Raw genomic sequence first — 24,672 nt, 5'->3', positions numbered from 1 at the left:
AATTTGCTTGGACCTTAACTGCTAATATAATTCAAAACCTCTTTTGTATTATTCTGTTATGTCTTTGAATAATTAAATACACTTTATTTGAGGGCTTAAGTGTCTAAGTTGGCATAATTAAATTGTTATTTATTTATATCTTATAAAATGAAGTCTAGAATTGTGAACAGCTGGTGAGATTAATATTGCCTATTGCCTTACTAAGGCCTTTGCAATGTTAGTATGCAAATATATATATATATATATGTATATATATATATTCATACATAATTATGATGTCATTATTTAATCTTTGCTTAGTATATGCAGGCTTATATGTGTACATTTATTGATCTTTAAGAACCATAACTTTAGTGTTGGAAGCCACTTTAATGATCATTTAACTCCTCTAATTTTGTAAATGAGGAAATTGAAGCAGACATTGTTTCATTTTGGGTCAGAGCAGACTAGAACCTTCATTATACATGTGCACAGTTGTATGTGCACAGATGTTTACAAAGCAATAAACAGACAATTCGTGAGCAGAGGCTAAAAACATATTGTTTGGCTTGGCTTTGCAGATTTTTAAATGCTTTTCTTGACCTTTCCTTTAAAGGTAATAATGCCTGTCGAGTAAATAATGGTGGCTGTGGAACACTTTGCTTAGCCATTCCTGGAGGTCGAGTTTGTGCTTGTGCAGATAATCATCTTCTCGATGAGAATGGAACCACATGTACATGTAAGTTTTCTTTCTTGTAAAAGCTGGAGTATGTGCCATTATGAAAAAGAGAGAACAGAAAGGAGTGAATAAAAATGAAATGTAAATGTAAATCCAGAGGATCAAGGAAGTTCATTGCTATGGAGGAACTTATCATTTAACTCAATTAAGTGCAAGTATATAAATTGTTCTGAAAGGTAAGAAAAAGGTGTAAATTATTACATCAAATTAGTAATTATGTGTAACATACAAGTACAATGTACATAAATTTATGTCTGGGGGTAAAACAGGACCTTGAATAGATTCTGGTATGCTACAGGGTAAGTTTTCTTGCATATTTTCTTATAAAATATTTTCTTTCATATTACTGTCATGTTATTTAATATTTGTAGTCAGCTGGTCCAACAACAAATATCTGTTTTGTACAAGGCATGGTTCTAGGCACAGATATAAAAACATATAAACTGAAACAGATTATTCCTTCACAGAGTTTGAATTCCACTGGACTAATTCAACACATACATAAATAAGTATTTTATGTGTGTGCATGTATCTATACATGTGTATTGTGTGTGCATTATATAATGTCAGTTTGGGAGATGGGAGTTAGGCTATTACCAGAAAAGGGATCAGAAAAAGCATTAAGGAGATGATAGTTCTTAAGGTTTTTAAAGATAAAAGTGGACTCTAAAAATCCTTAAGAAAACTATTCATAAGATAAGTAAAATTGTAGTTGTTCTTAAAAGATAATTCCAAATAATTAATTTTTTTTTACATTTTTGTTAGCGCTGTCAGAAGCAAAATCTAAGCTCTAGTGCTCCTTAAAATTTGCTGTCAAACTGAGACAAACAAAATTAAAAGTAAGACAGCAAGTAGATGTCTGAGGCCAGATTTGAACTTGAGGAAATTTATGGATTTACAGAATGAAATAATTGACTGTGGTCAGATCTTTCTAGGACTCTCCCACCAATACCTCATAGTGAAATAAAGGTTATTCAGAGTTGACCCTGGGGTTTTTGATTTCCTGTTTTGTATTTCTTTCATTCAATAACTTCTCTCTATCACCTTATATAGGTCCCCAACATTGGCCCCCAACATCTCTCACCTATTCTACTTCGATGAGTTCTTGATTCCATTTCTTCATTCTAGTCTCTATTTCCAGTTAATTATTCACCCAGATGTCCAATTCATCTTGATAAAAAGACAGATATTATCATTTCACTCTTGCCCAAAAGACTAACTGGTTCCCCGTTACCTTAACTCGTATCTTCCTTTAAGGCTCATCTCAAGTGCCCTAATCTTTCTGAACCCATTTTTGCAGAACTCAGTTTTTGTTCTATCTCCATGATTTGCTTTTTTTTTGAGAAAATATGTTCTCTATTCATTTTTAATTTATATTTACTTATTTATGTAAAGTTATATCTCTCTAGGATTTTGTAAATTCCTTGAAGAGGAGAGCTGTTTCATTTTTGTCTTTTTTTTTCCTAATATCTAGTACTTATATGTAAAGAGCACTTGATAAATATTTATTCAAATGAGTGTGATTGCTAAAATAAAATGGCTTCAAGTACTGACCTGGTGAGAGTTAAAATGTGCCTAATTCTGGAATAGTTTTCCAATTCAGGGCAAAAATGCCAGTTTTTAGAAGACTGACCAACGATGATCATTTTTTTTTTTTTGAGGGGAGAATATAGAGTAAGCAATGAAATAGACAGAATTACAAAGCACTCCTTAATCTTTTGCAGCCCTTTCTTTAACTCCAGTAGTTATGATAGTATAGAGATAAAAAACAAAAGTAAAGAATACCATAGTTTTTAAACCAGCTAAAACATTTGGTTAATTATTGATATTATTGTATGTCTTGTAACTCCCAAAGAACAATATGCTAATACACTACTGAAGAAAACTAACATCAATACTGATTTTTTTTAAAATATGAATGAAATCAGAATACTTAAACGAGTTACAGAAAGACAAATCATAGGTTCTTCACCAAAAGTTGTTTAGAGGAACTCAAAGACAATTGAGCATTTTATCTTGCAATACTCAGGGTGATCACAAGTAACAATCTGTCCTTGTTTCAGGTCCTCATAGACTCTTGACTAGACTGATCTTTCTGCATTAGTTTCTTCTTTCTCTAATCTATTTATCTGCTCCTCTACCAAATTGATATTCCTTAATCTCAGGTCTCAGTAGGTCACTCCCATACTCAAAAAGTTCAGTGTCTCCCTATTTCTTTAGGTTACAATATAAAAAGTACTAAAATTCTTTATAATCTACCCCCAATCTATCTTTTTCAGATTTGTCATATACTATTATCCTTCACATTTACTGCTTTCCTTTCCAAGTGGCCCTTTTCCAAAAACAAAAATTCCATTTCATGTCTTCATTCCTTTAAACATGCTATTGTTACACACACTTGGAATATTCTCCCTTTTTCCCCTCTATTTCCTGAAATCCTAGTCCCTTCAAGGTTGAATTCACATGTTCTTTCTTTAGAGAGGCTTTTCCTTATTTAGCTCCAATTATTTTCTGTGTCAATTTCTTCCTCTTTATTTTGAATATTGTTGTTCTTCAATCGTTTCAATTGCATCTGACTATAAGTCTATTTGGGGTTTTCTTGGCAAAGATACTGGAAGGATTTATCATTTCCTTCTCCAATTCACTTTACATATGAGGAACTAAGGTAAGTTTAGTGCCTTTCCAAGATTACACAGCTGCAAAGTTTTTGAGGCCAGATTTGAACTCAATTCTTCCTGACTCCAGGTCAGGTTCTCTATCCTCTGCATTACCTGGCTACCCTTGTTTTGCATGCAATTTTTACTTTAATTTACTCAACTGCGCTCATGTTTTATTTCTCTAGTGAAATGAATGGAATCTATCTTAGGGAAAGAACTTTCTCATTCATTCTTTGTATTCCCAATATCTGGGATGTTGTAAGCAAATAATAATTGCTTGTTGATTTATTTGAAAGAGAACTGAGAAGATTAGTTGAAAAGAACTATATGGATATAAAAAAATTAATTGACCAATTCAGATTTGTTAAAAAAAAAAAAAAAAAAAAAACGTGAAGAGTGGATCATTAGTATTGTTAAGTCACATTATCAAGATGCTAAGATTGGGAGAAAATTTAGAATACTTATATTACTGAAGCAGATAAAACCAACTGTGTATAGCACCTAGTTAAGAAAAACTACTAAAATAGGACACAATCACCAAGTACTTTTATATCATTTTGTGATCACATCTCTTATGAGTCTCTCTGTTTTACTTCTCCAAATAGTAGCATTCTTATTCAGGACTCCAAGTTGTTGTAGTGTTTCTATTCAAGGGGATTAATACTCAAGGATCTCCTCCCCATCAGTAAATAATAGTCAATAAACATTTATTAATCACCTATGTGCCAAGAACTGAGCTGAGCATTAGGCATATAAATTAAAAAAAATAAAAAAATAAAAAAAAAAGAAAAGAAAGACATGCTTTGCTTTCAAGAAGCTTAAAATTTAATAGGTAAATAAAAGATGCAAAAGAGGGAAAAGGAAGTCCAAAGGGACTGGAAAGGTTGAGTATAATGTTTCTGAAGCTGATATCACGCAGGGTTGTTGATGGAAAAGAAAAGTTGTCTAGAAATTCAGAGACTTCTCTACATAATAGAAAGTTTTATGAATTCTATTATTCTATTGCTCTGCCCTTCAGGTAGAGGAGAAAGACAATTGCAAGTGCTGAGCTGTTCTGTATCAAAGCAGACACAAAATGCATCATGAAGAAATTTAAGATTATGGATTTATGTTACAGAAGGAATGATATTATTGCATTTGAAAGCAAGCACAGCCATTGAGGAGGCTATCACAACTTTTCTGAATCAGTTTTAAAATGTTGAATAGATTTCACCTTTTGTGATATTTGTTTTGGGAATATTCTTATAATGCATTAGCTGGAGGACAAAATTACTAATTAAAATGTTATGATCAATTACACACAAGACCTAACTGCCTGGCATTGTGCTAAGTTTTCAGGATAGAATGACAAAAGGGAAATAGTTCTTAATCTCAAAAACTGAGATTAGAAAGACTAAAGCAGAGAGTAAAACCAGAAAGCTTCTTAAGCTCTCCCAGTTAAAAAACAAAGTCTGACGGAATGAAATGTCTCACCGGCTCAAAATAGACTGGAAGGACTTCAAGAAAGGTCAGTCTTATTGGGGAGAAAAGGGTGTTCAGCACAACTCAGATGGAATCTGGGAAAGCTGTGAGAGGGTCTTTCTCAGCAAATCAACAATGAAGGCTGAGGTTCTGGCTCAGCAGAGGAGCATAGCAGGGAAGCAGCCTCCAGTCCCAACTCAGGAGGAAACTCTGGGAAACCTGGCAAAGCTACTCCCTGCAAACACAAGGAGGCGCTGTGTTCACAACCAAGGTCAGAGCTGCACAGGAAGCTTGGGACAGCGCCCCTTTAGCCCAGGGGCAGAACTCAGCCTTAAAAGTTTAAAAAAAAAAAAAAAAGAGAGAGAGAGGAAATACCAGAAAGGAAAAGAAAATGAGCAAGAAACAGAAAAGAACCTTGACCAGAGAAAGCTACTATGGTGACAGGGCACATCAAAACACCAATTTAGATGAAGACAGAATGTACATAAAAGAAATCTCAAAGAATAATATGAATTGGTTTCAAGGGCAGAGAGGCTTTTTAGAAGAGCCCATAAAAAAACTTTAAAAGGCAAATAAGAGAATTAGAAAAAATGAGAAAAGAAATGAGAGGTGTGCAAGAGAGTTAATAGCTTGGAAAAGTAAGGAAAAAAATGATTAGAGAAAGCAATCAATTGATTACCTTCAGAAAGATATTCCACAAGGAAAATCCCAAAAGGCACTGTGGCAAAACTCCAGAACCACAATCTCAAGGAAAGAACTACTGCAAGCTACCAGAACAATTAAAATATCAAGGAGCACAGAAAAATTTATCTTAGATCTAGCAGCTTCTACAATAAAGGATCAGAGGGCCTGAAATACCATTTTTTCAGAAAGCAAAGAACTTGGAGTTAAAAACAAGAATTATCTGTTCACCAAGACTCAGCATCATCTTTCAGGGGAGGTATAGATGTTCAGTGAAGTAAGAGAATTTTATTCCTTTTTATTGAAAAAAACAGAACTAAACAGAAAATTTAATCTGTAAACATAGGACTCAAGAGAAGCATAGAAAGGTAAAGAGGGGGAAAAAATATATATATGTATGTATATATATATATATATATATATACACACATACCCACAACACACACACACACACACACACACACACACACATATATACACATATATATTTAAAAGTTAAAATGCTTATATCTATAGATGGGCAAATAATGTCTGTAATAAATAATAAATAAGAACTGTATCTGTAACTGGGGCATCATTTGGGCTGAGGATTTGGTTGCGAATGGACTGTGATGTCATGATAATAAAGAAAAAGATATTAATGGGTGAAAAATGTTCTGTACTAGAAAAAAAGAGGAAAGGAGAGGTATAATGAGATGAATTAAATCAAATAAAGAGGGACAAAAAACCTATTATAATGGAGGAAAAAAAATGAGGGGATGAGCATTGTGTGAAGCTTGTCCTTATCAGTTCTGACTCTAATAGGGAATTACTTAATCATTCACTTGGGTATAGAAATTTTCCTAACACTATAAAGAAGTAGGAGGAGAAAGAAGAAAGGAAAGGGAACGGCAGGATAGAATGGAGGGGAGAAACATTAGGGGAAAATGATATGAAAATGAGGAAGGGATGTTAGAAGATAATGCCTGGGGTGAGTTAAAAAACTACTAAGGACAGGGGAGAAAGAAAGAAAGAATTAAAGTATATAAAGGGTGAATATAGAATGGGGGAGAAATACAAAGCTGGTAATTATAACCGTGAATATGAATAGGATGCATTCTCCCATAAGACAGAAGCAAGTAGCAAAGTGAATTAAAAAACAGAATCCTAAAATATGTTGGCACTCTCCGTGGCAGCAAATAAGACAATCTACCCAAAATGGATGAACATTTAGAAAAATATAAATTGCCCAGATTAAGAAAAGAGGAAATAAATTACTTCAATAGTACCATTTGAGAAGAAATTGAACAAGTCATTAATGAACTTTCAATCTCCAAGGCTAGATGTATTCATAAATGAATTCTATCAACATTTAAAGAACAATTAATTCCAATCCTATGCAAACTATTTGGGAAAATAGGTAAAATAGATAAGGAGTCCTGCCAAATTTTTTTCTGTAACACAAATATAGTATTGATAGCTAAACCAGGAAGAGCCAAAACAGAGAAAGAAATTACTTACCAATCTCTCTAATGAATATTGATGCAAAATTTTAAATAAAATATTAATAAAGAGATTATAGCAATTTGTCATCATGACAATACACTATGATCAAATGGGATTTATACCAGGAATGCAGGGCTGGTTCAATATCAAGAAAATTATTACCATAATCAACCATATCATTAACAAAACCAACAGAAATCATATGATAATATCAATAGATGCAGAAAAATCTTTTAACAAAATAAAGCACCTATTCCCATTAAAAACTCTAAAGAGCATAGGATTAAAGGGAGTTTTCCTAAAAATAATAAACCTGCAGCAAGCATTATTTGCAATGGAGAGAAACTGAATGTATTCCTTATAAGATCGGGGTGAAATAAGGGTGCCTATTATCACCATTATTATTAAACATTGTACTAGAAACATTGGCTTTAACAATAAGAAAAGAAAAAGAAATTAAAGGAATTAAAATAGTCAATAAGGAAATACAACTATTATTCTTTGCAGATGATATGATGGTATAGAATCCTAGAAAATCATCCAAAGGCCTAGTGGAAATAAATCACAACTTTAGCAAAGTTGCATGACATAAAATAAACCCATGGAAATCATTAGCATTTTTATATATTACTGACAAAGCACATCAGCAAAAGATAGCTCCATTTAAATTACTGTAGACAAAAGAAAATACTTGGGGGTCTACCTGCCAAGATAAACCCAAGAAGTATGTGAACACAGTTCTAAAACACTGCTCACACAAATAAAGTCAGATCTAAAAACTAAAAAATATCAATTGCTCATAGGTAGGGTGAACTAATATAATAAAAATGACAATTCTGCCTAAATTGGTCTACTTTTTCAATGCCATACCAATCAACTACAAAAAGGTTATTTTATAAAACTAGAAAAAAATGATAGTAAAATTCATCTGAAAGAACCAAAAGTCATAAACATCAAGGAAATTAAAAAAAAATACAAAGGATCATGATTTAGCAGTATGAAACCTAAAAATATATTATAAAGCAACAGTCATTTCAACCATCTGGTACTGGCTAAGAAATAGAATGGTGCATAATGGAATAGATTAGATACTTACAACACAATAATCAAGCCCTATAGCAATCTATTATTTGATAAATCCTCAAACTCCAGTTTCTGGGATAGATAAGAACTCAGTATTTGACAAAAATTGCTAGGAAAATTGGAAAATAATATATCAGAAACTTAGCATAGACCTGCATCTCATCTATACCAAAATAAGGTCAAAATGAGTTCTTGATTTGGGCATAAAGGATGATACCAGTAAACAAATGAGGAGAACAAGAGATATTTTACCTAAGAGATCTTTGGAGAAGGGAAGAATTTATGACCAAAGAAGAACAAGAGAATATGAAAGGCAAAATGGACAACTTTGATTACAATAAATTAAAAAGGGTTTCCACAAACAAAACCAACATAATAAAAAATTAAAAGAGAAGTACAAAACTGGGAAAAGAATCTTTATACCCAAGTATTTCTGATAAAGATCTTATTTCTAAAATATATAAGCAATTGTGTCAAATTTATAAGAATACAAGCTATTCCCCAATTGATAAATGATCAAAAGATATGAACAGACAATTTTCAGATGAAGAAATTAAAGCCATCTATAGTTATATGAAAAATTCTCTAAATCACTATTGATTAGAGAAATACAAATTAAAACAATTATGAAGTATCATCTCACATTCTTAGATTGATTAGATGACAGAAAAGATATGATAAATGTTGGAGGGAATTGGGAAAACTGGGATCCTAATGCATTGTTGGTGAAGTTGTGAAATGATCCTACAATTCTGGAGAGTATTCTGGAACTATGGGCAAAGGGCTATCAAACTGTGCATACGCTTTGAACCAGTAGTACTACTGGTTCTGTACTCCAAGGAAATCATAAAGGAGGGGAAATGACCCAGATGTGCAAAAATGTTTGTAACAGCTCTTTTTGTGGTAGCAAAGAGTTTGAAAATATGTAGATGACCATCATTTGGGGAATGACTGAATAGGTTATGGTATATGAAGATAATGGAATATTTTTATTCTATAAAAAATGATAAACAAGTTCATTTTAGAAAAGCCTGGAAAGCTTTATATGAACTGATGCTGAACAAAACAAGCAGAACCAGGCATACATTGTACACAATAACAAGAAGAATATGCGATGTGCAAATGTGTGACGAAAGACCTGGTTCTTCTCAGTATTTCGGTGATCCAAAGCAATCCCAGTAGAATTTAGACAGAAAATTCCATTTGCATTCAGCAATAGAACTATGGAGATTGAATGTAAATCAACACATGTTATGTTCACTTCTTTTTTGTTTTCTTTTTGCTCCCCTATGTTTTTTTTTCCTTTTGTTCTGATTTTTCTCTATCAACATGATTGATAAAGCTATGGGTATTTAAAGTAAATAAATTTTAAAAGTTCAAAAAAAAACTAAAGAAAGGATGAAGACAAAAGCATGACATAATTTCAGAGACTTTGAACTGGAAAGAGCATTATTCCAGTTTTAATAATAAGGAAATATTACTGAATAGATCCTGTAACTTGGTTGTAGTCATGCCAGTGACTCCTAGAAGCTGTAGCATGTGCAGTAGCCATAGAACACTGAAATCATTTTGACAGACTATATAAACCAGGTTGAGAGAAACTAGCAGGATTCAAACCCAGTAGTAAAGTGGGAAGGATGTCTACCCTAAGAAGACTTCTTCCAGTGGAATGGGAAGATAATGATTCATTCCTATGGCACAAATGCAGCTGAAGCAGACACTTTGGTGATTTTAGAACTTAGTCAGACATTGAAGGCACCATGGTTATCCATTGTAGCCTAGGCCAATGGGAATCCAAGTCATCTTAACTATTGGTCTACCACTGGGTTTTGATGAATTTGGAAGAGTGAAACTGATGACTTTGTGTAATTCTGCCTCATTTAAATCTAATTCACAGCCAAGTCAAGATATCATCCCATGATTATGTGAGGAATATTCAAACTCTAAAGGAGCTGAAAGAGTCCAAGACAGGTTAGAAGCAACAGAAATTAACAACTGTTACTATTATAGATAATAACTGTGCAAATAATTCTTTAGAACAAATAGGATATAGCAGGACCTTGGGACCATGGGATCATTTGAAAGAAGTAAAGATGTTTTGCTTATAGAATAAAGATGTGACTGGGACATGATAGATGTTTTTAATTATTTGCACAGTCATTATTTGGAAGAAAAATCAGATTTATTCTTTTTGGTCTTAGAAAGAAAAATCTGAGGTCATTTGGATAAAATTATGTGGACATTTAAATTTGATATGAAAAAATACTTCCCAAAATTAGAAAAGTAGAATAGTCTTCCTCAAGAGCTAGTAGGCTCTGCTTCATTAGAGATTTTCAAATAAAGATTGAATGACCATTTATCACATGGTTTATGTTGAAGGACATAGCATCTCCAAAGTGCTCTCTGACTGACATCCTATGATTCTGTGGTATAAATAGGGTGTGACATATTTCTAATAATTGTTTACATGAGCATAGTAGCATGAAAAACTTTAAAACTGATTAAGAAGCATGAAGAAGTTATGTAGTAAGGATAAAAGGCAGCATGAAAGCTATTTTAGTTCTGTTGGGATATTGAAATGTCAGTGACTTAGTGGCAAGAGTAATGGTTTGGAATTTGAATCTATGCTGAAGCCAGTCAGTTACTTTAGTACCTCAGTCACTCTGAGTAATTCTTTCCCTTTCAGTTTCTTAATTAGGAGTTGGACTAGAAAATCATCATGATCCCTTCATCTCTACATGTATGAATATATGAACCAGAGTAAGTTAATTAGCTAAATATTCTATGGAGCATTTATTAAAAGGCATGAAAAAATTTACTTATAATTTGTACTGATGGAAGGAGCAATCACAACAGTAGGATTATGCATCCAAACAAGTATTGAAATTAGTGGGATGCAAAAACATTCCTTCTTTTTCTTACCTTTCTAATAAACTTTTTTATCACAAGAAATGTATTGATTGATTATTCACTTTTATTCTTCTCTGGACAAACAATATCAGAATCTTAGCATCATAGAATATTAGAGATTACCTTTAAGATTTGTTCAATCCCTTATTTTTTTTAAATGAAATGAAAACCCAATTGCATTGAGTAACTAATCTTTCTTGAACTTCTTGTCTTCCTTTTCAGCAGTTCCTAAAGTTTATGCTTTTAGTTTATATTCAGAGTAGCCCTTGATGTACTTTTTTTTTCTTTTTTAAACCAGATTCTACCCATATAAAACCATTTCTTGGTGGTTTAAGCAGATGAGCATGGATACAAAAAGCATGATTTGTCCTGGAGCCCATATTTGACTAAGTGTAGCCTCATATATTTTCCTTTCATCTTCATTCCTCCACATGGCTTATCAATTAGAAGTCTGATGATTCTGACTGCATCTTGCCCAGTGATGACTGCCAGAATAATTTTGTTTTTTCATCTTGCCTCTGGTTGTCTACTTGATATTGGTTGCTCCCCTGCCATGCCTGCTAAATAAAGCAAAATGAAACATGTTAACTGGTTTCTTGGAATCCACAGTCATAAATTTCTTATATGGAATTCTCACTTAGCACAGCCTTCTAGTTGAAACTTGGAAAAATTTAGATTGACAGTTTTAACACACACACACACACACACATGCATACACATAGGAATATATGTATTATTTACCTCTGAATTGCCCATGTTATCATTGAACATCTTGGTATAAATACATTTAGAAGTAACCTTTGACTAGTAGTTAAAGAAGCTCTAGACAATCATTGTTTGTCTTAAAGCATTTCTTAGGAGATATGTAATTTGTTATAAATTTGCATGTATTATTATAGACAGTGAAAGTTTCATAATTTTTCTCAGATCACTTGATTCCAATATTTATTATATATATAAATAAAATAAGATCAGTTCTATGAAAATATAAAGAGGTGAGCATATGTGGGTTACTGATTCATTTCAGTAAGCATTGTAAAAAGGATGTAAACTGGTTTACTCTTATTTATAACTCTAATTTTCCTACATCCATTTGGGATAGTATTTTTTCTTTGTAGTAACCAATTTGTTTTGGTCAGCATTTGCATCAAGCCCCTCGGAGGAGCCTGTTTCTGGTTTGTTTGGCAGTGCTTCTGGTCAGTGAGAATGAAAGAATATTGTACTCACAGGCAATGCAGTGAATACATTACTAAAGCTCACTACATATTTCCCTCCAGCTTCCTTTCTGTCATTCACACAAAGGGAAAAAATGGTGTCTTAAATTTTTAACATATTGATGTATCTCAGGTTTTACCACTGCACATAAAAAAAAGGTTTGATATTTGGTGCAGTTTGAGAAATTTTGAAGTATATTGTCTTCCTCTTCACCATTTTAACTTTTCCCTTATTTCTCTTATTTTCTCTTATTTAACTATTTCCCTTATGCACAATGTTCTTGTGAAATATTGTCTTTGTTTCCTTGGAAAAGAATAAATAAAAGAGTGACAAGTACTACAACCTATCACCACCACATTCTTTTCTTAATAAAGTAGGCATTTCAAATGGTCACTTTTTCATCAGTCTTTCTATTTTATACCAGTTAGATTTAGATCTTGTAGTCTACATTATAGAAGGGAGAGAGGAAATTTGGCAACAATAGCCAAGTGACCAAACTATATGGTTATACTTTTTCTTTTAATCTCTCTGAGAGAGGATTCTGGAAAGATGGAAAAGTAGAACAGAAAATTTTAAGCTCTCCTGATTTATCCCACAAACAAGACAAAAGAGTGCCTCAGAGAAAACATATAATGATAAAAGCAAATAAGATTTAAGGCAAAACAGTGATCCTCTTGTGACAGTCTTAGAAGATCCAAAGAAAGAAACCCACCAGAAGATGTCCTTGTGAAGTATAAACACTTCCAGGCTAGTTACTGTGAAACAATAATCAGCAAGCCTGCGGCTAGCTGGGTTAGGAGGTAATTTTTATTTGTTTATTTTTATTATAGCTTTTTATATACAAAACATATGCATGGGTAATTTTTCAACTTTGATCCTTGCAAAAATTTCTGTTTCAACTTTTCCCCTCCTTTCTTCTACCCCCTTTCCTAGGTGGCAGGTAGACCCATACGTGTTAAATATGTTAAAGTATATGTTAAATACAATATAAGTATACATATGTATATAGTTATCTTGTTGCACAAGAAAGATTGCATTTACAAAGAATGTAAAAATAATCTGAGAAGAAAAAACAAAAAATGAAAGCAAACATAACAGAAAGAATGGAAATGCTATGTTGTGCTCCATACTCATTTCCCAGTGTTCTTTCTCTTGATGTAGCTGGTTCTGTTCATTACAGATCAATTGGAACTGATTTGGATCCTATCATTGTTACAAAGAGCCATGTCCATCAGAACTGATCATTATATAATATTATTGTTGAAGTATATATTGATCTCCTGGTTCTGCTCATTTCACTTAGCATCAGTTCATGTACGTCTCTCCAATCCTCTCTGTATTCATCCTGCTAGTCGTTTCTTATAGAACAATAATATTCCATAACATTCATATACCATAATTTATTCAGCCATTCTCCAATTGATGGACATCCATTCAATTTCCAGTTTCTTGCCACTACAAAAAGGGCTGCCACAAACATTTTTGCACATACAGGTCCCTTTCCCTTTTTAAATATCTCTTTGGGATATAAGCACAGTAGGAACACTGCTGGATCAAAGAGTATGCATAGTTTGATAACTTTTCTAGTATAGTTCCAAATTGCTCTCTAGAATGGTTGGATATGTTCACAACTCCCCCAACAACGCATCTAATTCCAACATTCATCATTATCTTTTCCTGTCATCTTAGCCAATCTGACAGGTATGTAATGGTATCTCAGAGTTGTCTTAATTTGCATTTCTCTGATCAATTCTGATTTGGAACACCTTTTCATATGACTAGAAATAGTTTCTATTTCATCATCTGAAAATTGTCTATTCATATCCTTTAACCATATATGAATTTAAGAATGGCTTGATTTCTTATAAATTATTAGAGTCCATTCTCTATATATTTTGGATATGAGGCCTTTATTAGAATCTTTAGCTGTAAAAATGTTTTTCCAATTTATTGCTTCCCTTTTAATTCTGTCTGCATTTGTTTTATTGGCACAAAAGCTTTTTAATATAATCAAATATTTCTTTTTTGTGATCAATAATGATTTCTAGTTCTTCTTTGATCACAAATTCTTTCCTCCTCCATAGGTCTTAGAGGTAAACTATCCTATGTTCTTCTAATATATTTATAATCTCATTCTTTATGCCTAGATCATGAACCTATTGATCTTATCTTGGTGTACGGTGTTAAAGATGGGTCAATGCCTAGTTTCTGCCTTACTAATTTCCAATTCTCCCAGCGATTTTTGTCAAATAATGAATTCTTACCCCAAAGGCTGGAGTCTTTGGGTTTGTCAAACACTAAATTGCTATAGTTATTGACTATTTGGTCCTGTGAACCTAACCTATTCCACTGATCAACTGGTCTATTTTTTAGCCAATACCAAATGGTTTTGGTGACTGCTGCTTTATAATATAGTTTTAGATCAGGTACAGCTAGGCCACCTTCATTTGATTTATTTTTCCATTAGTTCCCCTGAAATTCTTGAGCTTTTGTTCTTCCAGATGAATTTTGTTATTTTTTTCTAGGTCATTAAAATAGTTTCTTGGGAATCTGATTGGTATAGCACTAAATAAATAGATTAGTTTAGGTAGTATTTTCATCTTGATTATGTTCTCTCAACCTATCCAGGAGCACTAAATAGTTTTCCAATTGTTTAGATCGGACTTTACTTGTGTGGAAAGTGTTTTGTAGTTTTGCTCATATAGTTCCTGACTTTCCCTTGGCAGATAGATTCCCAAATATTTTATACTATCAACAGTTATTTTAAATGGAATTTCTCTTTGTATCTCTTACTGTTGGATTTTGTTAGTGATGTATAAAAATGCTGATGATTTATGTGGATTTATTTTGTATCTTGCAACTTTGCTAAAGTTGTAGATTATTTCTAATAGCTTTTTAGTAGAATCGCTGAGGTTGGGAGGTAAGTTTGATCCCAGACACAATATTTTTTTTTTTTACTTTCTGAACTGGATGAGAAATCCAACATCTGAGTCAAGAAATATTGAGGAGGTTTCTGCTGATAAGGAATGCAAGACCCAGCTATGCTGCTGAAATGAAGCCCTGGGAGAGAAGAAACAAATACAGTCTTGGTGAAGGCAGAAGTAGAGGAGATGGGATGCTGTTGGCTGCAAACATTTACAGAAGGGTGGAGTTCTTGATTTTGGATTCCAGGTCAAATATATAATATACCTAGGATAGATAGATATAAAATGAGCAAGCAAAGAAGAAAGAACTCAACCAAAAAAAAGTTACTATAAAATGACTGGGGTTCTTCTCCAGAGGTGGATATTAAAACAAATAAAAGCCTCTCATACCCCAAAGAGTAACATTAGTCACCTGCCCAAAAAGAACCAATAGAAGAACTCAAAAAAAAAAAGAACTTTTAAAAATCAAATGAAAGAGATTAGGAAAAAATTTAAAAATAGGAACAATCCAAATAAAACTCAAAAGGGTTATTTAAAAAAAAAAGTCAACAAACTAGAAAAGGAGATCCAGAATGTTAAGGAAGAAAAACACTCCTTCAAAACTAGAATTGGGCAAAGGGGAGTCAGTGAAGTTATAAGAAATCAATAAATAATAAAACAAAATATAAAAAATTAAAAATTAAAGAAAGATATAAGACATCTCATAAGAAAAACAATTGATCTGGAGAACAGATCAAGAAGAGAAAACATAAAATTAATTGGACTACCTAAGAGCTATGATATAAAAAAGAATCTTAATATAACAATACAAGAAAATTGTCCTGAAGTGTTAGAACAAGAGGGGAAAATAAAAATAGAAAATATCCACTAATCACTACCTGAAAGAGAACCTACAAGGAAAACCTCCATAGCTAAATAATAAAAACCTCCAGATCAAAAGAAAATTTAACAAGAAAAAAAATTAAATATGAAGGAACCATTATTAGAATCATAAAGATGTAGCAGCAGCTACATTAAAGAAACACATTTTTTTTGGAATATTATACACTGAAGAATAAAAGAATTACGAGTTGCCCTAGTTTTACTCAAGATATTATACTTAGAAAAATTAAGCATAATCCTAAATGAATATTCAATGAATTGCCATACTTTCAAGATATGTTTGCAAAAAGAGCTGACATTAATTGAAAATTTTCCACATAAGACCAAATAGAAATGTAAGGAAAATATCAAAAATTATTTTCAAGTAACTCAATAAGGACAAATTATTTATGTTTTATATGTGGAAATGTAAGCCACATGTCTAAGAGTATCATTAGTAATTGGGTATACAATTCTTCTAAATTCATAAAGAAATAAAAGGAGCAGAGAATAGGGTAAGGAGAATATAGAAAAATGTATAGATTAGCATGAATGGAAGAAAGTAGATTAAAAGGCATAGGATAAAGAGAAAGAAACAGGATGAGAGATAATTATGAGAGATCCTGGGTGTAGGGGGAGGCTAAATATTAGCAAGTCAAGGAAGTGAGTAGAAGTAAATCAGAAAATTTAGCAGGTATAGGAAATAAGAGATACAATAACAATAATAACGATGATCAGGAATAGAATTTATAAAAAAAAAAAAAAAACAAGGGTAGTTACCATTGAGCTCAGACAAAATTAAAATTAAAATAGTTTTAATGAAAAGAGAAAAAATAAGGAACTACACTATATGTCAGCCATATTAATCAATATTGTTTTAGACTATTTAAAATAACCAAGTATAAGGTTGAAATATTGTAGTGCTGTAAGAAATGAAAAATTGATGGATTTAGAAAAATACTGAAAAACTTGGACTTATGAAAGATGATGATATCCAACTTTAGAGAAACAGAAAATGAAGCATAATATGGTTTTCCATAAATACATATGAGTATATATGTGTATATTGTAAATGATTATAGATATCCAGCTACATGTTTGTATATGTATATATGTATGTCTCTATGTGTGTACATAAATTCATTTAATTATATCCTTCTTAGGGAAGGTAGAGTGGGGAAAAGGGGAAAAAAGAATAAATTAAAAATTCACAAGAGAGAACAAAAGAAAACCTATAAGAAAGCAAAGATAGATAGCTCTGAACACAATAAGTAATATTTATTACATAGGCTTCTATGAAATGGAAATCTATGTATTCACATTTTAAATACTCCCTTATATTCTGCTGTGCACATTGGAGTATTTTTCTCTTTTTTTTTTCTTTTTCTATTTTCTATTTATTTTAAATGGATTATTTTTTTTAATCACTCTGGGATTTTATACACACACACACAAATCCCAGAGTGATTAAAAATAATTAATTTATTTAAAATAAATGAAAATGAACACATGGTTAGTGCAGGCATCCTTCTTAAAATGGATCTAGAATGAAAGAGTAACATTGAAATCTTTACTTTTCATCATTTCACACTACAAAAACCAATCCGTAATTGGGCGAACCACTGAGAAATGTTCTGCTAACTATATATTTAGCCAGATGTTTTTAAATCACTTAAAGCTAAGTTTCTACCAATTTAGTGAACTTACTACTAGTAGTATTCACTACCATGACCATCAACATTATATTAATATATGGAATATCTTAATTCTAGTATGCCATAGCTTAGCACATGGATTGTTTTTTTTTGTTTGTTTTGTTTTGTTTTTTTTTTGTTGTTTGTTTGTTTTTATTTTTTCCCAGAATGACATTTCAGGAATAATCACAACCTACAAAATTCAAATGTATAGAACCATATTAATTTAATTGAATAAGTCAAATTTGGGAGAGAATGGAAGCCATTTAGTCTGGAGAAGGCATGAATTCTTTCCTTATAGCCTGGGATTCCAGACAGTTTCCTCATATGCATCACACTAAAAAAAAATGATTTCTATGTATATAATTGGTTCAGTGTGTTACCTCTATGCAAGGTAAAGTGTTGCACAATTACCTCTTCACAGCAAACTGAGACCTCTTTCACCTTCTAAAACACCAAATATATGCCCTTGTCACAGACAGTGCACCAGAATAGTTGGGTCATTTATCTGTTCTGCTGTGACAAGCCTTATGTTCTAGGATATATGTAATCTAATACGTAGTAAAAAGTTTAAGGCAGTAAAAAGTTTAAGAGTCCTATCCAGATGAATATTTATGGCTTTCTGTGAGAAGGAATTCACAAAAGATTATGTACCACTTAGGTTGGCTGCTCGGAAGACCACTCTATCTAATGAAAGGTCATCCTGCTATGATGAACGAAAGAAAAACCCAAACTCATAGCATCATTTTTCACAGTGTCTTCCTAGGGAAAAGAGTTTATATTAAGGCCTACAATAAACTATAGCTCCATATTTTCCTTTAGCTCTTCTTCTATTCCTGCTAAAAGTAAATGAAAAGTTGGAGCTACTCCACCCCTAGTGTGTAAAAATCTTCATATTGGATTCTAATAAAGGATATAAGAATCTATCCTGAGACACAAGGTACTAAAGAGCAATACAACTGTATTCAGGTCAATGAACAAAAGGGCTATTAGCTTATTCTCCACATGACTTTAAATAATCACATCTTGTATACTATTTATAGATCCTTTGGTAATTTATTAGAAGATGTTTAATTATATTTGGGGAGCTGAGTGGTAGAGTGGAATGAGTTCTGTCCTTAAGAGTCATAAAGATGCTACAATAACAGCTCTAGAGCTAGAAAGAAATGGCAGTCTAGTCTAATCTTTTCACTGGACAGAATAGAAAAATGAGGTCTATTGAGATTAAGGGATGCATAAAATTATTTATACAAATATAATAAATGGGGCAGGCTTGGAACTCAGGTCATCTGACTCCAGAGTCAGCATTCTTTCCATTTTCATCTCTTGCTTCTGACCCTTACAAACTGCATGACCACTGGCAAACAACATTGCTTCTCAAAGTTTTCATCTGTAAAATGGGGCCAACAAGACCTATACTGTTTCCCTAAAAGAGTTAGTTTAAGAAAAGCATTTTGTGACTTTTAAGGTGCTATATAAATACGATCAGTTGTTGTTGCTGTTCATCTATATTGTTCTTGTCTTCTTTGACATACTCAAATAAACAATCCTAGGAAATGTTGGTATCCTGCTATTATTAATATTAATATTATAGTATTATTAGTACTATAATAATACTGTTATTATTTTTCATTCCTCCTGTGTTTTTATATTATCTAGAGCTAAGTGGTCCTAAAATGGGTAATTATCTTGATATCATCTTTATAACTCATTTTCATTTTTACGATGGGATTCATAGAGAGAGGTAAGTGATGCTGCTAGATGAATTGGGATACATCACTGGACCGAGAGTAAGGAACATCTGAATTAAAATCAGATCTTAGACATGTACTACTTGTGTGAGTCTGGGCAAACCACTTACCCTCTATTTATCCAGGAGACAGCTAGATAACTAAGTGGATGGATTGGTGGGCTAGGAGTCAGGAGTTCAAATCCAGTCTAAGGATTCACTAGTTGTGTGACCCTGTGAAAATCATTTAATCTGTTTCTCTTGATTCTCTGGAAAGGGAAATGGTAAACTACTTCGGTATCTTTGCCAAGAAAAATTCATAGATGGTATTGTCCTTGGGCTCTTGAGGAGTCAGACAGGAAGAAATGAACAACAACAATAAAGTGAGGGAATGAATAGAAACTCAGAGTTAGGAAGCTCTAAGTTCAAATTTGGCCTCAGAAATTTGCTCTTTATATTATTTATCTCTTTGTCTGCCTCAATTTCCTTTTTTTTCAAAAGAGTGATAATAACTATGCTTCTGTTATGCATTTATATATGATGTTCTTCATATTATTCCAAAAAATTGAAATACATAATTGCTTTATATAATTGAATAAAAGTACTCAAGTGGTATAAAGTTATTTTCTGTTCTTTAAAGCATCCTTGGTACAACTCTAATAGCAGATACAATAATGGAAATTATCTATATTTCATTTTCTTAACCATTTGATTTTTGTTTCCTCAGCTAAGTATATGCATATATGCATACACATATACATATAAGCTATATACATATCTATGTGTATATACATATATATCTATTTGTATATATATTTATTCCATTGTATTTATTTGGGAAATTTGTATTTATTTTGGAATAACTGAAATAGAGAGACTTAAACTGATTCTGAACACTAGCCTATTTTATCTTAAATATTCTTCACAATTTTTGTTGCTTTTAAATAAAGAGCTATTCTTCATAAATTATTAAAATATTTTAGGGTTCTCACTATATTTGAGTACATTTCATATATTCATAGAGTAGTAAGATGCCATGAGAGCAAAATTAAGTTAAAGGCTTTATAGTAATCAACCAAGACAGTATTACTTTAAGGACTTTTCAGACAGCTTGTTCAATAACTATGCAATTGAAAACAAATTGTTATTATCTCCTTTGATTTTTTCCTACATACACTTTATTGCTCCTCAGCCAATATATTGTTCTCTTTTGTTTCCAAATTTTGGGAAAAAAAGTTTTAAATTAAGTGGATTTTATTAACTTTATATGCTTTTGGGGAAAAGAATTGACATGTACAAGTTGGGCATCAGGGAAGAGATTCATATACACTGTTTTTCACACAGCAATTTTTTAACTCTGGGGTCAGACAAAATGTTCTTTTAAATAGGAGTTCCACATTATTACAGACATGAACAAAATTGCCACACTATATTCAAAAATGAAATCAGACAGAACTGGACAGAGTACTCTGCTGTATGCCAATCTTAATGTCTTAACATGCACCACCTTCACATGGCCTCAGAAATTATCTATTGTATGTTTATTAAAATATTGACTCAGAAAATGCATCTGAGGTCACATGTGATTGTAAAATAAAACCTCTTTTCCCAATGCTATGCATTTCATTATAGAAAAGTGTTTTGTTTTTTTTTAAATCAATGCTCTTCAAAGTGTTTATTTCAACACTAGAGATCATGCAGTCCAAAAAAGAGGTTCAATGCAGTGATTTTTTTTTCATATAAACATTCTTGTAATGCATTATCAAAACTGAATTCTTGCAAAGTGTACAGTTCAGCCACTATGAGACTGGCCATGTCATAGTCTCCTAGGATTCACAACTGGTTACAGAGAATAGATTAGAACATTTTAAGGGGCTGAGGTACACACCTTCATGGTTTGCTCCTATTTCAATTATCAGAAAAACTGCTGGAGTAACCATACTAGAATTAGGAGTGAATGACTAAGAATCCAAAGCTCTTCCTGCAACAGGAAGGAAATTAATCTAAACCAAATTCTTCAGTAGATTTGCTTATCATAAATAAATATGAATAAATTGCTTTCATGATTGGGCTCCTATTACAAAATGATTCAAATTATAGTCTGTTTCCTCTTCTCCCCACTGAGCTTGGGTAAGGTACATTGGATCAAAACAATATTTTACAAAAGACCACTTAGTATTGTTAGAATGAACCAATTTTCTTTTGGAATTAACTTTTATATGTTATATTATAACATTTAAAATTTAAACAAAAGTGGTATCTCTAATAAACTACATACCAGCAGTTTTATATTTCAATGTTTCTTTCTCACCGTATATAACATAAAATTAATTAAAGACAAATACTTGTCACTGAAATCTATGTAACTACATGACAATTAATTCTAACTTTACTTGAGAGGTGAAATCTTCAAGGATATCATGATACTTGACTCCATTTCCTGAATTAGGGGAACTGTATAATATACTCATTCTTCCCAACCAGTTTTATACCATGCTGCATTCCAGGTGTCTTCCATGGACTGCAGGTCTTTGTAAGCCTAAAGATGCTGTACCATATATAACTGCCCAATCTAAGAGCAAAAATCCTCCAACTGCTTCCTCATTGTCTTGTCTAAAATGAATTGCATGAGTCCAATTGTTGCTCCATTCAATCATTGTTCCTGGTCTAAGTTGGTAAGACCTGAATTCACATACTGATCTGGAGACAAGTTCACTCTCAAAACTCTACTCTAACAGCAGCTGGTCCTTTGGAGAAAGCAGCATGTTGCCTCTTTCCTTCCGGAAAACCAAAAATTTCTTATTTTCTCTGAGCTTATTTGTGACCTCACTGAGGGCTGGGTAGCCTCCCTCCTATGGCCAGAAGTAGAATGGGTATTCCAAGACCTTACTAAGCTTCAAGGATAGTGTTTTTCTTCTTGAATCTTTGTCAGCACCTCTAGACAAATTTTGTTGCTTGCTTCCAGGCATTTCGGCTTCACATTGTGAAACTGTTTTGTACAAAATGCTAGTTTCCTTTTTGGCTAGGAGATTGGAGTGAGCATCTTTTCTTGGGTCAACTTTCAGGAAAAAAAAAAAAAAAGATTTTAACCTACTATCTTCACAATATCTGTTAGTAGAGGTTGTCATGTCCTTGAGGGCCAACCATAGGCCTGGGAGAGGGGGAAGAGGGAAAGGGAAGGGGGGGAAGGGGTCTTCCATGGCTCCCAGCACTAGCTCTGCATCTTCAATTTTGGAAAAATTAACAAACCACGAATGTTTTATATAAAATGCAAAAAGATGTAATTGATTTATGTTTAAAGGAATTGCTGCTATTATTACCTTCTAATAATAGGTATATAAAGTCTTATTTGAACAAGGATGATATCAGACTCGTGCGTAGACAAGAAACTGTATAGTGTGTTCCTCATTATTTATATACCACTGTGAACTATTTGAAAAAAAAAAACAAAAACAAAAACAAAAAAAGCAAAAAAAAAAAAAAAAAAAAAAACCCAAAACCCTGAGTTTTGCTTTATCCTGTCACTATCCAATTTTGTAAGAAAGTGAGAGTTTCAATCATTTTGCATATATATATATATATATATATATATATATATATATATATATATATATATATATGTATATATATATATATTCTATACTTTATCATAATAGTTTTGTAAAATTTATCTATCTTATGTTGCTGTATTGCTGAAACTATTCAAAGCCACAACATTTATAGAAAATTTCAGAATTTTCACATCCTTCTTATTTGTGGGTTTGCTTTATTATTTGTGTATTGCTTTATCTCCTGATGTGCCTTTTGCTTTTGATTATTGTTGAAACAATTTAGATTTTTGGCTTTGCTTTTATTTTCCATATTCCTTTGTTTTGTTTTGTTTTTTTATTTTATTTTTAAAGACTTTGCTGGAAAACATAGTATAAAGGGCTGAAACTCTTAAAAGGTGTGCTCGAAGAAGACAACTGAGCATGTAAGGCTAATTGGACAATAACTGTATTAGCATATGTTTGGAAAAATGGCCCTTCTCATGGTTCCCTGCGGCTCCACATTTGGTGTATGCAAATAATAGTAGGAAGTATTAGGGGGTGGAGTGAAAGAGGTGAGAGAACTTCACTTGGCCATAGGATGAGAAGGAGAAAAATGTGGAGATTCTGGACTCTAGAATCAAGGAGGGATCCTTGGCAAAACTCCTGGAAGTTTTGTCCATCTCCTTCACTTCTCTCCTTAAAGACCAAGGACTTTTGCTTATCCAGACTCTGACTGATCCTGAAGCCACCAGGGAGCTAGCATGGACTTTACAACATAGTGTGTAGATTTCAATCTGGATGAAGTGGCTAATCTTCCAAGACCTCTCCATAGATTTTTTTTTTCCCTGAGGCATTTGAGGTTAAATGACTTGCCTAAGGTGACACAGCTGGGAAGTGTTAAGTGTCTGAGGTCAAATTTGAACTCAGGTCCTCCTGACTTCAAAGCTGATGCTCTCTCCATAGATTTCTGATAGTCTCAATCCATTTCTGGCATTGTGGTGTTTGACATCTGTCTGTAGCTCTCTTTCTTGAAAGATTTTTCTCTATTCCTATTTTCTATTCCTAATTTTATATTTTCCTATTATTTTATTCCTACTCCTATTTTTACTTTTTCCTTATTATTTTTTGCTATTTCTTAGTCTAACTATAGCTGCCCCATATATCATTATGTATAGACTTTTAAATTTTTTTTATATTTTCTGTCAGATGTTATGGAACAATATATTCATCAATGATATTTACAGTAGATAAATTTTCTTATTTTGTTTTTGCATGATTGTTTTGCTAGTTGTGTTCATGCCATCAGACTCAGATAAAAGGAATTTTCAGATTCCCATCTAAGGGTGCTCATTTCTTTTTCAAAATTATTTTAATTATGCCAATTATGTATTATTATCTATTTCATTATCAGATATAATTTCTAGAGTTTGCATTAATATAAATATTTTTATGACTTCAGGGATATTCAACTTTCTCCCTTTAGATTTTAGTGGATCCTTGATTTATGCATCAAATCAAATTAATTTAGAGTTAGGGATGAAGTCTTTGTTGTTGTCATTTTGTCTTAATAATTATGCCATTCAGTAATTCTTTGTTTTGTGATTTGGAGGTGAAGTTGACATTAATTTAATTTTTTAAAAAATACCTTGCTTATTTTATAATATCTCATTATATAATATTATCATTCAGTAATTAATGTCTTCAATCTCTTTCATTTACATTTA

At 32.3% G+C, this 24,672-nt stretch overlaps 1 protein-coding gene and 1 pseudogene across 3 annotated transcripts in view; one reads left to right on the top strand and one right to left on the bottom strand.

The window, feature by feature from the left end:
- The window catches only part of LRP1B (LDL receptor related protein 1B), a 2,473,587-nt gene that overhangs the window by 1,531,184 nt on the left and 917,731 nt on the right, over positions 1–24,672 (top strand). For all 3 annotated transcript variants that reach the window (XM_074301983.1, XM_074301982.1, XM_074301981.1), the window contains one exon: positions 596–718. In XM_074301983.1, the coding sequence (XP_074158084.1) occupies positions 596–718 (123 nt within the window). The remainder of the gene's footprint in view (positions 1–595; positions 719–24,672) is intronic.
- LOC141559679 (protein NipSnap homolog 2 pseudogene) lies at positions 21,808–22,618 on the bottom strand (annotated as a pseudogene).

This window comes from Sminthopsis crassicaudata, chromosome 3 (genome assembly GCF_048593235.1).
Source record: "Sminthopsis crassicaudata isolate SCR6 chromosome 3, ASM4859323v1, whole genome shotgun sequence".
NCBI lineage: Eukaryota > Metazoa > Chordata > Mammalia > Dasyuromorphia > Dasyuridae > Sminthopsis > Sminthopsis crassicaudata.
This window is presented reverse-complemented; position numbering and strand designations above follow the sequence as displayed.